At 37.9% G+C, this 18,520-nt stretch overlaps 1 protein-coding gene across 4 annotated transcripts in view; it reads right to left on the reverse strand.

Annotated features, from left to right (window-relative positions):
* The window catches only part of KHDRBS2 (KH RNA binding domain containing, signal transduction associated 2), a 381,101-nt gene that overhangs the window by 126,343 nt on the left and 236,238 nt on the right, over positions 1 to 18,520 (reverse strand). For all 4 annotated transcript variants that reach the window (XM_083831469.1, XM_083831472.1, XM_083831470.1 and 1 more), the window contains exon 6: positions 16,572 to 16,767. In XM_083831469.1, the coding sequence (XP_083687595.1) occupies positions 16,572 to 16,767 (196 nt within the window). The remainder of the gene's footprint in view (positions 1 to 16,571; positions 16,768 to 18,520) is intronic.

Raw genomic sequence — 18,520 nt, forward strand, 5'->3', positions numbered from 1 at the left:
ATCTTATGTTATACTTCTCAAAGCTTAGATCAAAGATATTGAAAATTAGGTAATCTGAAAGAAGCACTATCTATAATTTGGAGTAAAAAGCTTCTGGGTAAAAACAAGGTGAAAAGACAGTGGTGCTAGGTGTTGGGGTACGCAGTAATGTACAACTGTTAGGGCATTACTGATTTTTCTGTCTCACCCACAAGAAGAAATGGCTTTTTAATAAAGTCAGAAGTATCAAAAATAAATCCAAGCCAAGCAGATCAAGAGGATCAGCATCCAGATAATAGCGTGTTGGATGAATCAGCAATGTTAATCAAGGATGAGTGGATCAAAGACTACCCTTGCATTTTTGCTGTCAGAAATCTATGCTGAAGGAAAAGTTGTATGGTAGCAAAAAGCTTGAAATGAAAAAACGTCAAGCCTGTATCTGTCAGTTTCTGTTTTGCCTTTTTAAAAATTAATTACAGATACAAATTGTTCATTATCCATATTGAGACTATTTGCCCCAAAAAGAAAATCTGTTCTAATATAAACACAATTTTACAATAGTCAGTCATTATGTTAACAACTTTCAAGTGCAGAGTATATGACTCACAAAAGGTGCAGGTGTGCAGAAGCACCTTGATGATTATACAGTATTAAGACAATATGTGGATAGAGACCCATGTGCACCAACAAAACAACACTTGCCTTACATTTCACAGAATCACAGAATATCCTGAGTTGGAAGGGACGCACAAGGATCACAGAATCACAGAATTGTAGGGGTTGGAAGGGAACTCAAGAGATCATTGGGTCCTAGCCCCCTGCCAAAGCAGGTTCCCTTGAGCAGAATCATTGAGTCCAACTCCTGACTCCACACAGGACTGCCCCAAAATCAGACCATGTGTCTGAGGACACTGTCCAAACGCTTCTTGAACTCTGGCAGGCTTGGTGCTGTGACCACTTCCCCAGGGAACCTGTACCGATGCCCGATAACCCTCTCAGTAAAGAACCTTTTCCTAAAACCCAGCCTGACCCTCCCCTGTCCCAGCTCCATGCCGTTCCCTCGGGTCCTGTCGCTGTCCCCAGAGAGCAGAGCTCAGCGCCTGCCCCTCCGCTCCCGTGAGGGAGCTGCAGGCCACCATGAGGCCTCCCCTCAGCCTGCTCTGCTCTGGGCTGAGCAAACCAAGGGACCTCAGCTGCTCCTCATATGTCTTCCCCTCTAGACCCTTCATCTACATAGCCCTCCTTTGGACACTCTCTAATAGTTTTATGTTCTTATATCACAGTGCACAAAACTGAACACAACACTCGAAGTGAGGCAGCACCAGCACAGAGCAGAGCCGGACAATCCTTTCCTTTGACCAGCTAGCAATACTGTGCCTGATGCACCCTAGGACATGGTTGGTCCTTTTGACTGCCAGGGCACACTGTTGACTTACCATCAAGTTGACTGTCAACTTACCATCAACAAGAAACCCCAATTCCCTTTCTACAGAGCTGCTCTCCAGCCTTTCATCCCCCAGTCTGTACTTATATCCAGGGTTGCCGTGTCCCGGGTGCAGAATCCAGCACTTGCTCTTTTTAAACTTCATGCAGTTGGTAATTTCCCAGTGCTCTAATTTGTCAGCAACATTTGTACATTTGTACAGATTGGAGTAGTTACAAAAGTTTAATGATGTACTTGTAGATGTAGATGTATTTGAAGCTACCTCCTAGCAGCAACCTGATATATCTGCATAAATGTATCAGTTCTTAGCAAAATCTAACTACTACCAGGCTACCACAACATCTAAATCCTCATTCCTCTATATAAATAATATCTCTATTTAACTCTCTAGACAGCATCAGAACAGCTGATTTTCGTATTGCAGATGCTGATCTGACTGAAAATCTCAATGATCTTCTGCTGATTGGAGGCTGACTGGCTGAAAACTTCCATTATCAAGAAGACCTGAACTTTCCATAAGGAGTTAAAGCTTTGCAGCGTCTAGCATCAACACACAATTAATGTCATGACTTTTATGCAGGGCTTGGTATTGCTGCTCTAAATCAAATGGTAAGGCTTACTCCATTCTGGAGACAGAAGATCCTCAGGGACCAGACAGAGATTACAGAGTGAGCTCCAACATGAAGCCGTCACAAACTTCCTCTCCTGCTCTCTAGCTGAAAAGAAAACTCACTGATTTTTCTAACCACATATAAGTTGTCTATCTATTAAATCAGATATTACTGGTTTAAATGATGTTCATCTTTCAATGGAAAAAAATTACTCATATCTAAAGAATCAGCCTTTATATAGCATGCTTTTGTCAGCTCAGTCATCATGCTGATTGGCATATCACTACATGAAACTCTTACATACAATGGAAACTCTTCCAAGAATGATGCATATTCATGTCTTATATTTGTACACTAGCTAAAGAATCACGGAATTTTGACTAAACATAAATAAATTAAATCTTAGCACTTAACAGCTGAAAGTAGTTTGGAATTCTGTTTCTCCATATCTGAATAAATATTATTGTGAATATTTTTAATATCCCACTAAGTAACCTGGTTACCACATTGAATTTATTTTCTAATTTGCTTATGGACCTTTGACAGTTCCTATCCACTTTGCAATAGATCCAATACATTACTTCAGACTAGATTAGTACTTACAATACCTTACAATATCTATCACCTGCATTATAGTTTAATAGGATTGTTAGCCTTATAACTAAAGCATGACATTTTGAATCACATCATTATTTTATTATTAAGCTAAGAAAAGGTAGTTACATCCTGAAATGACCATCATTGTGCGGCTGACTCAGTTATCTCTGAGGGCTGACTTTATAGCTGCAAGAACTGACAGATTGTTATGTCATGAAATTCATGCAGGGCATGGTATTGCAGCTGTAAATCACAAGGTCAACTCATACAGTGGCTAGCACCCCTTGGAATAATCTTTACATTCATATTGCGTTCAATAAACCTCTCAGTTGAAAGATTACGTATGATGCATTTTTTTTCTCCAGGACTGGTAAAGGATAGCTTCTGTGTCTCTGACCCTTTCAAGCTGCTTACTAAAAGTTAAACAAGGCTTTTTTTGTTGGACATTTATTTGTACTTTTTCCCCTTCAAGAACTATAAATGACAGGCAACTCTAATCCAAAGAGTCAATTTGTCTTTTGTGATTTGCTTTAGGGGCATTTAAATCTAAAGTACTAATCTAAAATCCTAGAATCATTATATCAATTAAAATAAACCAAGCCACTACAACTGGATTGTACTAATATTTAGGCAATATTTTACATTTTATGATTTGTCTGACAGAGATACACTGTGCCTACTAACTGGGTCACTTCAGAAACCACTTGAAAGACCACGTTGCACCACAGTTCTGAGGGAACTCATTTCCTGCTTGGCACACACTGAAATGTTACTTTTAAGCTTACAGCTTCCATAGCAGACCTAAACTATGCACAATAAAAGATAGCTGCAGAAATTTCACATCCCTCCGTCTAGCTACCTACTAGTATAAGGTTAGCAACACCTAGGAGTTCCAGCCCACTGTCTTAACTCCATCCATCAAAAAATGCCTACAGAGTCATAGAATCATTAAGGTTGGAAGAGACCTTCAAGATCATCTGGTCCAACCATCACCCTACTACCAATATCATCCACTAAACCATGTCCCTAAGCACCAGGTCCAACCTTTCCTTGAACACCCCCATGGACGGTGACGCCACCATTTCCCTGGGCAACCCGTTCCAATGTCTGACTGCTCTGTCTGAGAAGAAATGTGTCCTAATTTCTAACCTAACCTCCCCTGGCACAACTTGAGGCCATTCCCTCTAGTCCTATCACTAGTTACCTGTGAGAAGAGGCTGGCCCTCAGCTCCCCACAACTTACTTTCAGGTAGTTGTAGAGAGCAATAAGGTCTCCCCTGAGCCTCCTCTTCTCCAGACTAAACAACCTCAGTTCCCTCAGTTGCTCCTCATAGGACTTGTGTTCCAGGTCCTTCACCAGCTTTGTAGCCCTTCTCTGGACATGCTCCAGGGCCTTGATGTCCTTCTTGTAGTGAGGGGCCCAAAACTGAACATGCTACTTTAGGTGCGGCCTCACCAGAGCTAAGTACAGGGGGATGATCACCTCCCTGGTCCTGCTGTCTACACTATTCCTGATACAAGTCAGGATGCTGTCAGCCTTCTTGGCCACCTATTTTACATTAATTCCTTGTTCATAAAATCAGAGAATCATTTAGGTTGGCAAAGACCTTCAATAATTCCAGGTCCAGCCATCAACCTGACCTACTGAGTCCCATCACTAAACCATGTCCCTTAGTGCTATGTCCACATGTCTCTTAAATACCTCCTGGGATGGGGACTCCATCACTTCTCTGGGCAGCCCATTCCAATGCTTGGCCACCCTCTCCATGAATTAAGTATTCCTGATTTTCAATCTAAGTCTCCTCTGGTGCAACTTGAGACCATTTCCTCACATCCTATCACTTGTCACCTGAGAAAAGAGAGTGACATCCTCCTCATTGCAACCTCCTTTCAGGTAAAGAGCAATAAGATCTGCCCTCACCCTTCACTTCCCTAGACTAAACAACCACAGTTCCCTCAGCCACTCCTCATAACTCTTGCTTTCTATTCCCTTCATCAGCCTCCCTGCTCCTCTCTGCACATACTTGAGAAACTCAATATCCTTCTTGTAGGGACAGTGAGGGGCCAAAACTGAAGACAGTATTTGAGGTGCGGTCTCATCAGTGCTGTGTATAAGGGGACAATCATAGTGTTGGCCATACTATTGTTAATACAAGCCAGGATGCTGTTGGCCTTCTTGCCCACCTGGGCATGCTTCCAGTCACTCTTCCCCAAGCCTATACGCTGCATGAGGTTGTCATGAACCAAGTGCAGGACCCAGAACTTAGCCTCACTGAATGTTTTATGGTTGGACTCAGACCACTGATCCAGCCTATCCAGATACCTCTGCAAAGCCTTCCTACCCTCAAGCAGATCAAGTCCCACCTAACTTGGTATCATCTGCAAACTTTGGGTGCACTTGATCCTCTCATCCAGATCATTGATAAAAATGTGAACAAAACTGGCCCTGATACTGAGCCCTGGGGAATGCCACTTGTGACCGGCTGCCAATTGGATTGTTGATGCCTTACGGCCTGAAAATTGTCTTCCAACTGGCTGAGGTTTTTAAATCTCTAGAAGTTTTAGAAGTTTCAGAAGAGTAAGATGATACAGTAACACTTTAGGGCGTCTGCTGGCCTAAGTATCTTGTGGGTACCAAAACTTGCTTCAGCCCATTCAGCAGTAATTTTCTGTGAATACCTGATTTTCCACCTAGCAATACAACTGTTCACTTTGATCTCCATCTATTTTTTTTTCAGAAGAGCTACTCTGATTTTACAATGATGCATTCTTGGTTTTTGACATTGCTTATTCTTCTAAACTCCACTCAGGAGATGTAATACAGACTTGTATGATCATCTGCCAACATAAAATGCAGATTATCCTTATCTCTAAAAGCCTAGTATTTATTTCTTTGAATATTCATTCTTAGGGACAATAAGGACTAGGCAACTTATAGATCATATATACCCCTATACTGGGATACAACCCATTCTGCAGGAGGAAAACATTCACTTCTTTTCATATGGCACTTTGCATGGAAATATATACATATACATAGTAACCACTGATTCAGCCACACAGTTTACGACTGCGGCTGAAACGGTTGTATTAACCTTACTTGTAATTATACTCCAGTACTACACAAAACGCCAGACATTCAAACACAAGACAAATTAGTTGCATCAGAGAGATTTCTTACTCCTTAGAAAATAAACAAAGGAAGCATGAGTGAAATGAATAAAAGACAATGAAAAAAATATATACATTTTTTCCTTTTGCTGCTCTGTGGCTACTCAGCTGTGGTTTTTTATTTTTTTTAATTTTATTATTATTATTATTATTTTTCCAAAATGACAACCTACAGGTCCCTCAGTAGAAATCAGTTAGAAGAGCTCTGGGGTTTTGTTTAGGGTGTTTGCATGTAGGGTGGCCTTGGAATAAAGTGAAAGGGCTGTTCCAGGAACGTGAAAAAGCAAAAGCATTGTGGCTTCTAATTTATTTGACAGATACACTCAGAGCTATCATTTGTGTTTCAGTGATTCTCTGCTTTTTAAAAGTGTATTATTCTTTTTCTGTCAGCTACAATGTCCACATTGAAATTTGACAAAATTTAACTTGTAGTGAAACACATTCTCTCTGCCTTTCCTCTGCAGCCTGATCTGCACAACCTTGACTTCCTTTTATTTGTTTACAATATCTTTTCATTAGAACTTTAAATTTTGATATTTTAATTACAACAGACTTGCAACAGACCAGAGTAAAATCTTTAACAGCTTACTACAGACTGTTTTTTTATTAGGAATTTTCTGCATGACAAAGATAAAATTTGCATTCTGTTCAGATAACTAATGTTTTTCTGTTAAAAATGCTTGGAAATCCCAATTTCCAAAATTCTGTTTCAGTTTAAAAATACTTATTCTTTTATTATCATTGATTATTAAATCAATTTTAAACAACAAGTTTTACATATCTGAGCAATTTTGACAATAAAAGCAAAGCAAACCAAACCAAATCTTGCTCATAAACCATTTTTAGCTATTACATGAAACAGGTAATGAAAATGGAAAGATCTATTATTAAAATTAGATTAGTATTAAAACAAATAAGCATACATTTTAACATTTTAACCACCAAGACAGGTAAAGCACCTTGATAGGAACTGATATGTAATGTTAGGTACTCCACTCGGAAAGATATGCTGCACTTCAGAAATCTTTACATTCAGTTTTATTGTATTTCATAGGGTAGTAAATGTCTGTTTGCAAGAGCGTCCTCAGGATACTTATGTATTCTTAAGATACTAATACATAAGTAGTGCTTGCCTACCTAATTTCACTTATCAGATATACTGAATATGATTTCAGATGTTACATTCCAGACATTTTTATATGATATTGACAAGAGCTAGAAAACAACAGCAGCTAGTCAAAGAGACCTATTAGACATCTATGAGTAACAGCACTTATAATGATTGTAGAAGCTATTAAAAGGCAGGCAAGCATAATTTCATTGGGAAAACAAACAAAGAAACAAACAAACAAACAAACAAAGAAGCCAACACAGATCTGTATGGAGAAAGACCATTTTTCATCTCTAGCCAGCCACTTTATTGTCCTGGAGCCACTATACTGCATCACCCTCTTCTGGTGATTGCTATACACCCTAAGAGCCCTCTAGGTCAAACTTAAGGTGCTGAGTTTCATAACAAGATCAATATTTTCAACATTTTTGCTACTTTTCAGAGAGATACACTAACTCTTCATCTTTGATTAAATATAACTGATCCAATTGTTTTAAAAATGAGCATATATTATCACTTTAATACCACCTTTTCTAAAGAAATTAAAGCTGGAAGAAAAGACAAATTGTACTTCATCCAGCCCATCTGGTCACACAGGTGAAACTAGTCTTTTAAATATATGCTGATATCTTTTTTCCTACTACTTTTAAGAGTCCCAGGATATGTCCACCACTCTCTGCTCAGAGTGGTCTAACCATTTCACATAAGTTAATGGAAGTAGAAATAACCAATTTAATTTTCCTTAGTTTCATTTGATTATTCCTGTCTCAAATATATAATGACATTATAGATACTAATGAGCATCATGGTTATTTACTGTTCACTATGTCTTCCAAAACAATAATTAGTTACAATGAAATGCTCTTTTTCTAGAGTAGGTCTGCACCAGTTTTTCAGAATCCTGACGGTCTAGTTTTCTAAGACAGAGCTACGATTTTGCTCCTGTGGTTAGGTGGCACCAGTCTGGCCTCAAACAAGAGCATACTGAGAATCCTTACTTGGGTCTAATCATTGACCTATGGAAGAAAGCTGAGAAACAAATTTCTACAGCACAAATGTAAAGAAAAAGCAGATAAATATTTTCTTCCCCCAGAATGTATAATTAGAAATTATATGATTTATTTATTTATTTGTTTTTCTCAAATCTTTCAGACTGATCCTTATTCAGTTACTCATTTATATTGTAGGCTACAGAGGAGCTCTGCACAATATTAAGTCCTTACATGGACTGCTGGAAGAAGTAGACCATATTTTTTTGGGCTATAGCTAGAGATAACATATATGCATGTGGTTATCAGAATGTAAGCATGCATCTCTATACTCAAGCAATAATTTACTGAAAATACTAAGGAAGTTGTAGAGTCATACAATTTTCTCCTTCCAACAGTACTCAATAATGGGACATTCACATCCTGCCTCAGGGGAAGAAATTGCTGCCATGTGCCTGCAGATGATCTGCATCCATGGCACAGCTTGAGCAAGCTTTGTCTATACCAGTATACCCACAAGGTATATAAATACATACTTATGTGTGTGAAAATCTAAGGTATGTATCTGAGCCTTCCTTAAATAACCAGAAAGAACAGGCATACTGCTGAACAAGTGCTTCTGCATCCAAGTACATGAGATAACTCACCTAGCACAAACCTCTTTCTTCCTGTGTGTAACTGAAATTGAGAGTTGCAAATGCACTGAACATATTGAGAGGAAAAAAAAGGTTACAGGCATATAAGACTACTTTTCAGGCCTTTTATTGTACCAAATAGAAATCCTCTTTTTCAATTATCCTGAGTAAACATTAAGTGAATGGATAGAAGCAACTGTCTAAGAGGCCCATCAGCCAGAAAATGAAATAAAACTGCTCTGTAATGTTTATCTTTGATTTTAAGTGCAGTTGCTAAATAGGTATCACTGCAGTTTCATACAGAAGTATTCTTTTGCAAGATGACAATGTCATGGAAATACGGAAAAGAAGAAAACAGATGAATGCTGATGAAAGCTTTATGCAACTGAAAGTATTTTTAAATACCTGTCCTTAAAATAGTAGGATAAAAAAATAATATTTTGGAACAGTCTGTAAAAGATTGAATTTAATATAATATGGTTCCTAAACTGTGCACTTTACTGTATGAATAAAGCTTATGTTTTAGCTATAGTGAAAATCCCTTATAAATAAATATACACAAAACAGCAGTACTGTTAGCTATACATGTGGTCTACTGATATACAGAGCACTCTGTTTATCTACTATAATAAAGAGTCACTAATCTGTGTTTACTGCAAAACCATGCTAGTATACATGAGTAAGACTGGTATGCTGGGGGCAATGCTGGTGTGATGATGTTAAGTGCCATCTTGTCAGCCTTTCCTGAAACCCGAACTAAAGGCTTCTCTAATTGTCTGGAACAGCTGAAGTTTCTTTGCTTACCAGTCTGCAAGAAATGGAAGCTTGCACTGAAAATTTCTCATTAACACAGAATTTATATGTATGCCTGGCTCCTAAGAAACTCCCCAGTTATGATGAACCTTGCAGTCCAAAAGTCTTGCAGTCCAAAAAATTTAACATTATAGTACCTCAATGGACTAAATCTGGATAAGATATTCTGAGAAGTGAAAGAAAAAAAAACATGGCTTTCCATCATTGCTGAATTCACACAATAACTGAACTCTCAACAACTCTAGTTAAATTGGATTTGCCCCAATTCTTTAAAAGGAATCTTCTAAGTTTCTATGTATTTGTACAAAATACATACTTATAACTCACCTTCGCAACCGGACATAAAAATGAAAACATGGGTGGAGATGCAGTCACACAATCAAACTTAGCCAGTGAATGTCTATGGAATCATTTTGTACCAGCCAACACTGTTCTCCATCAGACAAATAACCAAGTGATAAAGTGCGACATATACATGAGATAGTAGACCAATATTTTTAGCAACAGGCTCCTGAACAATCACACTGTTTAATGATCAAATGGTCCACTGCATGATACAGACAAATTCTGTATCTATGGAGAGTACTCCATATATTTTTTATGTAGTACCTTATGAATATAACAGCATACACTATGAATATTTAAGGACCATCTGAAAGCTGGATGATCATTTGAGAGATGCCCTTCAGTTAGATCTCTGTATAACAAATATAAATATTTATTAGGTTGTAGTTGTATTAACATCATGTATAACACTAAAACACGTACAGCTGCATCAGCATTTTCTTTTATACTCTGTCTAGAAAAGAAAACATTTTTGAATAGAAAACTTGATAACTAATATCAAGGAGCTAATTATTTTTGCAAAGCTAGAAGAGCATGGAGAGGACAACATAAAAGTTTCTTCACAAAATCTTTCTGAAGCATTTATAAGTAGATGTTAATACTTTTCTGTATTTTATAAGTAAAGTTTAGTCCATTGAATAAATGTATTTTTTACAATCAAAACAAACCAAATCAATTCAAACCAAGAAAGACATATAATAAAAGTCTACTTTACAGCACATTGTCAATTTTTGAGAAATTCATATCAGTGATGAGTTTGAAAGCAGTATTCGCATTTATTGATGTGTTGTTTCAGGACATGGTTGCAAGGTGTAAGCATTTTTTGTTTAAATATCATCTATAATAATATGAACCAAATTACACTTTGCACAGGTAAGCGAAACTGCAGGTTCTCAGACACTGAAGGTTTAATGCTGACTGTGATTTTTGTTCTTACAAATAGATATTTTTATATTATCAATGTATTAAATTTTCCAAAGTTTGAATAACTAATAGAAAAATCCACTCTACCTTCATGAGACGATCATTCACAGGATTCTTTTAAAGCCCAACAGAATCTTTCAGATGATATAGACATTGTCCTGATTATCACCATTATAGTAAAAATAAAATTTGATTTTTCAAGTCACACCAGATGTAAGTTGAATATAGTTTAGCTCTTATCCTAAGTGTGTTGGGCATAATTAGGTAATCAATCATATTTAATCAATATGTCATTCTGCCATGCAGATTCCCATGTCTATAATTCCAGCTTTATTCAAATGATCTTTAGTCCCAGTACATTCTTAACTGATTCTTTTTCATGCAAAAGGGCCACAGAATAAATAAATGGCACATCTTAAAACTTAGAAATACCAATTCAGAAAAAAAAAAATCCCCTTTGAATGTAATTATATCCAACGTATTTCAGTGTTTTAAGATTTAGAATAAGTCTCCTTAGTTGTCCCGCTCTCACTCTCACTGAGAATGGCCTGCTGGGATTATAGGAATTGACTTTAAAAGTAGCAGAATCAAGTACCAATTGCTCACTTTAACACATTCATCGAAGCACTAATACAGGCACAAACATGCCATGAAGCAGAAGTGCAGGTCTTTATACACAGTTTCCATCTGCATTCAAAGTAGCAGATAGAATGGATTTAAAAGCCCTAAGAATTCTAGTTTAAAATATTAAGCAAAGCATCCACAAGCACAATTTTGGGGATTGTAGTCACATGTAAATGTTGATTATTCTTTTAAAAATGCTGAAGTGTGACAAAATGCCTCTTATTGGCAGTCTTTTCATTATCTAGGTTGGCACTGGGAAAACGTGAGCACAGTTGTTTCAGATTGTTTGAAAACTATTGAAAAAAGTAAATAACCATTTACTTTTTTTTTGTTCATTTAGAATGAACAGCTTAGTGTGACATTTGCTTTCATTTTAAATAGCTTGAAATGAGAAGAACAGCATGACATTAAAAACACTGTCTATCTTATTGTGTGGTTCTTTTCCAGTGACTTTGTAAAAGAGTTGCTCTTCACTATTCCAGAAGATAACCAGAAGCTGTTTTTGGCCAGTTTGATCAGTAAAATCAGAGGCATTTAAAATTGCTCTTTCAGCTGGCTGTCCTACACATAGGAGCTGCACCAGTTTCTCAGGCTCTTGACAGATTGGCATATATCTTGCAAAAAAATTATATATTTCCTTGTAAATACAAGACCCTCATCTAGGTATTCATATTAAGATGAGTAGCTTTGTGTGCAAGGCACTGCAGAAAATTCTTGAATATTTAATATAAGAAAGTATTGCATAGAATTACAATATTCCATCTTATTTGCTGGAAATTTGGCATATTCACTTTGGTTTTCATTTTATTTAAAGCAGTCCATAAATGTCTAGTAAAGCAAATTTGTATTACTAGAAATATTAACATTAACTTAAATTACAAGTTACTCTAATTTCCTTAGGACCATGCCATAGCTACTTGGAAGTCCTCCCCTTTCTCATCCAGGAATGAAGTCGTCCCCTTCCTCATCCAGGAAGGAAAGTGCAAGTAAAATTTAAAATTATGTGTGTTTTAGTATAAAATTTATTCTGTTTTGTAACTATTTGCATCTGGAATAAGGAAACAAATGCTAGGTCATTTCTATACTTGCATTAGACCTCTTAAAAAGGTTTACAAAAGCTCTTAAAAAGTAAGGAAAAACATCACTGTTTTTATCACAGCTCATTCAGATTAGGAAGACAGAAATACAACTCCAGAGTCAAATCAATTCCAAAGCGTGACCAGAAAGCAACTGTATTTTTGGTTTATATTTGGGCTAAGCACCCTTTAAATATTTTGCTGTTAACTTGAGTGAAAAAGTCTGGGTCTTTATTTCTTCAGTAGGATGTTCCTTCTAGTGGAATATCTATTCAAGCACTACTCTCTGCCACACTACTGTCTATCATCAGTCACCATCAGTCATGTCTATCATCCTTTTGCTGTCTCTGAAGTTGCCAATAGGAGTTTAGCCTTTAAAATTGCTTACTCTTGCTGAAAAAAAGGCTCCAGAAGTTCTCCCCCGATTTGTAAAGATGATAACAGTGTTAATTTTCCTTGCTATATTTCAAGTAGCTGATAAAAGTAGATGTTCAACCAAACAAATCTTAACAACTGTAATGAAAAAACGGCACAAAATCAATCTTCTCATTGGCCTTGTCAATAAGGTGATGATGCAGGGCTGAAACAATGTCTGAACTCATTTTTATTTACTATCTCCTATCTTGGTGCAGTGATACAGAAACATCATAGGATTTGTAGATCAGACATCAGCTGTCTCATAGGCAAAACTAATACTTCAAACCACAACTGCATAAGATGTAAGTCTAGAAGAAGCAATTAAAACGCAATTCCAGTACCATTCTCCCTACTCAAAACATTGCTGTCTTATGAAATTTAGAATGTGAACATAATTTAAAAACTGAATTTGACAAATTTCAAACAGCCATTTTTTCATTAAAACCTGCTGGCATTGCTGCTCTCTCTAATATTACCTTCAGGACCCTTTGAGTAACAGTGGAGCTCAGTAGTAAATCAGTACTCCTGAAAAGTTCTAGACTGAGCCATTGCTGCCAACTGGTGGTGGCATATATTACTAGACTTGGAAAGAAGGCTTAAGCAATAATTCAAATTAATTTGTGTACTGTATTTGTGGAGGGATCCTGAGTATGATCCATAATGCATTTAATGGGCAACCACACTGTGTGGTTTCCAGTAAACAAGCAAATGAAAAACAAACAAACAAAAAACAGCAACAAAAATAGAACCCGAGGTTCAGAAGGCTGTGTTTTCTTATCAGGTTTGAACCCTTTTCAGCCTCTAGGGACATCTTCAGTATGGCAGCGCTTGTGGATTAGGGATATAAAACTGTGTCCCAGAGGGTAATGACAAAGGGTCAAGTTCAGCTTTGTGAAATAAGCTTCTTCTGAGGAAAGTTCACGTTGACCAGTTCAAGCTTCTGCTCCAAACTGCACTCTAGTGAACATCTTAAACAGAGCACATAGTACAGGTAGTTGCACTGAACTGAGGTTCGGCACTTTGAAGAGTACTCTGACTCACCATGTTACAAACCCATGACAACCTCTCTGATCCCAGAAGCTGCACACCAGTTATTCATTAAGCTCTCCATCCAAATTCACATACAATGAACTGTTTTTAAGGCAAGGGAAGGTCAAGTAGTAAGCATTACTTTTCTTTGCATGTGCTTTTTGATACCTGTACCTCCTCTTCCTGTAGGTGATCTTCAGAAGTTTCTCAAATTAATTAAGCTAGACCCAATAAAAGCTACATATCTGTTTCAAAAGCAAGTAAAGAAAAAGGCTTGAAGTGTGGCACATTGCCCAAGGGCTGCCCAAGTGGACACCTCCCTGTCTAGCCTCCATCTCTTCAGAGGGTTGTTCAGAATTATTTTCTTTTGGTTAAGCTTTACATTAAAAATGTTGAACATGAATACATTCATCACAGCAACAAAATTCACTTTTCTTGAGAAACCTTTAGGCATTTTGTTTTATGGACTCTCCAAAGGCCATTAAGAAAATGCAAAATATTAAATAATTACAGAGGAATGATCCAAACTTTTAAATGCTTATCCAAAATGATTTGGACGGTTCATTGTTTCAAGGTCAAAAAGTCAATACAATCTCTGATTCATAGAACTGAGAAAATATCAAGATTTTTTTTTTCAGGAAACATTTAAAAAATCTGCTGCAGCCATCATATTCTATTTCTTGAGTTCACTTTCAACTCAGCATTCAAATGACTGTATATGGATACTGACAATCAATGACACTGCATTCATATGCACAACTAATCAAACAAAAGGTGCTTACATATACTATGCAAAATTTGTAGAGGAATACTGTACTCAAAAATGAAAGACATAAACACATAAAGAAATTGTAATATGCTTGTGAGTTGCCTACAAGCAGAAAATGAGACAAAGTAAATTGGATAAATTATTCACTGTAAATTAGTTTTTCATCTCTAGGATTGAGTGTGAAAGAACAACAATTACACATGACATTTGTGGCTGGTCAACAAATAGATTCGCTTGGTTTAAGCATACAGACAGATATGTGGTGCAATTGCAAATTGTGTAGGAAGAAAAACTGTGTTGATTACTTTGTTCAAAATTCAAAATATTTCCCCTAAAATATATATATATTTTTAAAAATTTACAAATTCACACTGAACTTTTCCTTCTACCTGCACACCAACAGAACTTTAATTATTATTTCAGTCCATAAGATAGCAGCATGTATTTGGATTATGCTCACAAGTCTCTTCAAATTGTGAAGAGAGATTTTCATTGCAAACTGTTGGATGACAAGAAGTCTGAGAAAGCCTGCTGGGAATATAGATTTTGATAGGACATAGGAGACTGAAGGATCTCCAAAAGGCAAGATGCTTGCTATCATGTAGGTAAGCAAAGTGGAAACACAAATGTGTTTGTCAGTTTTTATTGGAATACTCTATTATAACATAAATTAACTTTTAATTTTGAGTATATTTGGTGTTCCTGAGAGTAAAAACAACGTGGAACTGGCTGAATGGTTTCCTAACTTTCTGTAATCCAGCTGCCTCAACTGCTGCTTTCTGTATATTTGCCATCCAGAAAATGCCTAAGATATGTTTCCTGAAATTTGCTTAATACCCTAGGACATCTAGCAGTACTGTAGATTAAAAAAAAAAAGGTTTTCTTCATTCATAATAATCTTAAATTACAAGGATCCTGTTTTGAAACTTGTCGTGTAGATTAGCAAAAGATACAGTTGTGCACAGAACAGGAAGATCTTATACATTTTGCAACCAACAGATTATCTGTATTATTATATTATCTGTAAATGAGAGGTATACTTTTTAAAATTCCTTTTATTTTAAGAAGCGCTTTATACTCATTTAAAGATGGTAACTATGTTGAGACAAATAATAACGGAGAGTGACTTAATTTGCCTCCTTTTTTGCAGCTGTTTTTCAGTTGTGATTTTTGTCATTGACAGAATGTGTGCCCTTGATTTGAAGTAGCCGTGATCTAACCCATATTCTACAAATATAGATGGGTAAAGCTTTACCAACAGTCAGAAATTTCTATTTCAATTTCTTTTGTTCCAGGAAAACCACTAATTGAATAAAATTGCATTCTCTCAATAGTGACAGAATTACAGAGTGGACAGGACGTTCATCTTACCTTTGGATTTGCTACTTCAGGAAAAAGTCAGACACTATATTTGATGGTACCTTCTCCTCTACTTGAATATCTGTTGTTATGGTGATAGTTGCAGGAAGGGAACATTAATAAGGATGGCTTGAAAGCTTTGATGTTTACAGCACAATTACTTTTAACACCTCATAAGGAAAGGTGACAGTTAATATTGCTCCTTGCTAAATATGCATTATTATATCAGTTTATATGAAAATTAAGTGAGTTTCTGTTATGTATCTGTAACACAACTATGAGTACAAATAAATATACATGTATATATATTTATGCAATAAGAAGGATTCAGAAGAACAAAATAAAAATCTTAGTTTCTCACAAAGGATATAATTTGTTATTCCTAAGAACTTGCCTACAGTAAACAGTGATTTTCAACTATAATACTGTCTTTAGACTACATTATAGTCTGTGTTGCTTTTACATGATATAGTGAGAGCTAACCAGCATGACCTTCTCATATCCAAAACTAAGCTGTGAAAAACACTGTAAATGCATTATATCACCTAGGTTGTAATTCACCAGCAGGAGGTACACAGTAGAGACAGAGGAATTTTTGGACTAGAGTCTCCAACTTCAGAAGTACACAAACTTCACCACTTTGGTTTACATTTGTTATTAATGCATGCAGTTACTTACATATTCTTCATATGCCTCATGTGCAGGTGGCGGGGGTGGTCTGTAGCCTGGGACTGCTGGGGCACCCCTTGCTCGAGGGGTAGGAACGCCCCTCGCTACTGGTGGGACGGGAAGTGCTCCCCGTGTCACTGGTGTTCCTCTGGGGGCTTGGGCACCTCGTCCAGGTGGGGGTGGAGGAATCGCACCCCCACGGCCCCTGTGGGGAGCAAAAAGAGATGATCGTTTTGAGGTGTACATCAAGGGAGGATGTGCAAGTGCCACCCCACTTTAAAGGCTCTTATACTTTTACTACTATTTAAAGTATCATACAACTCGGAGGTTTTGGCAGCTACAATGTCAAGCCCTTTTAGGCAGTATCTCAAGCAGAACTCCTGTTATGGAAAGGCATTATTTCTAAGCCATCCAGTACTTTTTACACCTGATCCTCATATTGCTTGTACTAATGAAATCCTGGATCATTGTAATTCAGTTTTGTGGAGTTACTCTGAAGTAGTTCCAAAACAAGAAGAAAGAAAGGACTTTTTTTTTTTTCTGTTGCTCTCAAAGTACAAGAGCAGTCATCGCTGTCATTCGCATGTTTATTGGTGAGTGGGAGAATCTGTCTGACATAAGATGATGCTGGATGGCAGAAACTATCACGGTAAAGCAGAACAACAGTATAAAAGGAGAGTAAGGACATTTTCTCCTGTCTAATTTAGATCAGCACGAGCAAAGGACATCATGGGATTCAGCTTTCCCAACTGTACAGAGACAGCACTGCATATAAACAAGCACAGAAGGGTTTAGCATCCTCCCATTTATTTATACTGTACCCACTGCACCATACTAATTGGTATGTCAGAAGAAACAGCAGCAGCTGTTCTTGCTTAAAAGGAGGTTCTTGTAACTATACTGTATGCCAAACTAGAAGGATGATATATCAGGGAAGCAATCTATGAATTTCCTTTTAGAGTAGTATGCTTTTGAGTGTGCTGCTCTTTCTGAAGACTGTGCAAGTAGCCAGTACAACCATATGTGATGCTGGTACCACTTAACATCCAGGTCCAGAGATGTGAATGAAACTCAGGTTTCCCTCAGCTGTATAAGCCCTGGTCGGTTCTCTACTGAGACAATCAAACCAATGGTGTTAGCTTTTGGTGATCTTTACTTTACTACAACTTTCAGAAGGTAACTTTATGCAAGTATATTTAACTTAAAATGTTTCAGTTCCATTTTATTTTAATATTCCCCTGGGATTTCTGACTATTAAATAAGGAAAGCATCCAAGCATATTGGATTTACATGGCAAGGTTTTGGGTTTCAGGGGTGGCTTCTGTGAGAAGAATCCAGAACCTGCCTCATGTTAGATAAGGCCCAGTTTCAGATGGCTCCAAAAGTACTCACCACTGGCCAGAGCCAAGCCAATAAGCGATGTTGTTTGCACCTCTGTGAGAGCAGATTGAAGAAAGGGGAAAAAAAAATGCAGTACTACAGCAGCAGTGAGAGTGAGGAGTGAGAACCAGCCCTGCAGACCCCAGGGTCAGTGCAGAAGGAGGGCAGGAGGTGCTCCAGGAATGGAGCAGAAGTTCCCCTGCACCCTGTGGAGAGGCCCCTGGTGGAGCAGGCTGTCCCCCTGCAGCCCACGGGTCCCACACGGAGCAGATCTCCACGCTGCAGCCCACGGAGGAGCCCCCGGTGGAGCAGGTGGATGTGGCCTGGAGGCGGCTGCGGCCCATGGAGAGCCCCTGCAGGAGCAGGCCCCGGGCCGGAGCTGCAGCCCGTGGAGAGGAGCCCATGCAGGAGCAGGGGTCTGGGGGGAGCTGCTGCCCATGGGGGACCTGTGCTGGAGCAGTTTGGTCCTGGGGGATGGACCCCGTGGTACGGAGCCATGTGGGAGCAGTTCTTGAAGAGCTGCTGCCTGTGGGCAGCCCCCGCAGGCTCAGTTCGGGAAGGACGGCATCCCGTGGGAG

Source organism: Anser anser, assembly GCF_964211835.1.
Source record: "Anser anser genome assembly, chromosome: 3".
Taxonomy (NCBI): Eukaryota; Metazoa; Chordata; class Aves; order Anseriformes; family Anatidae; genus Anser; species Anser anser.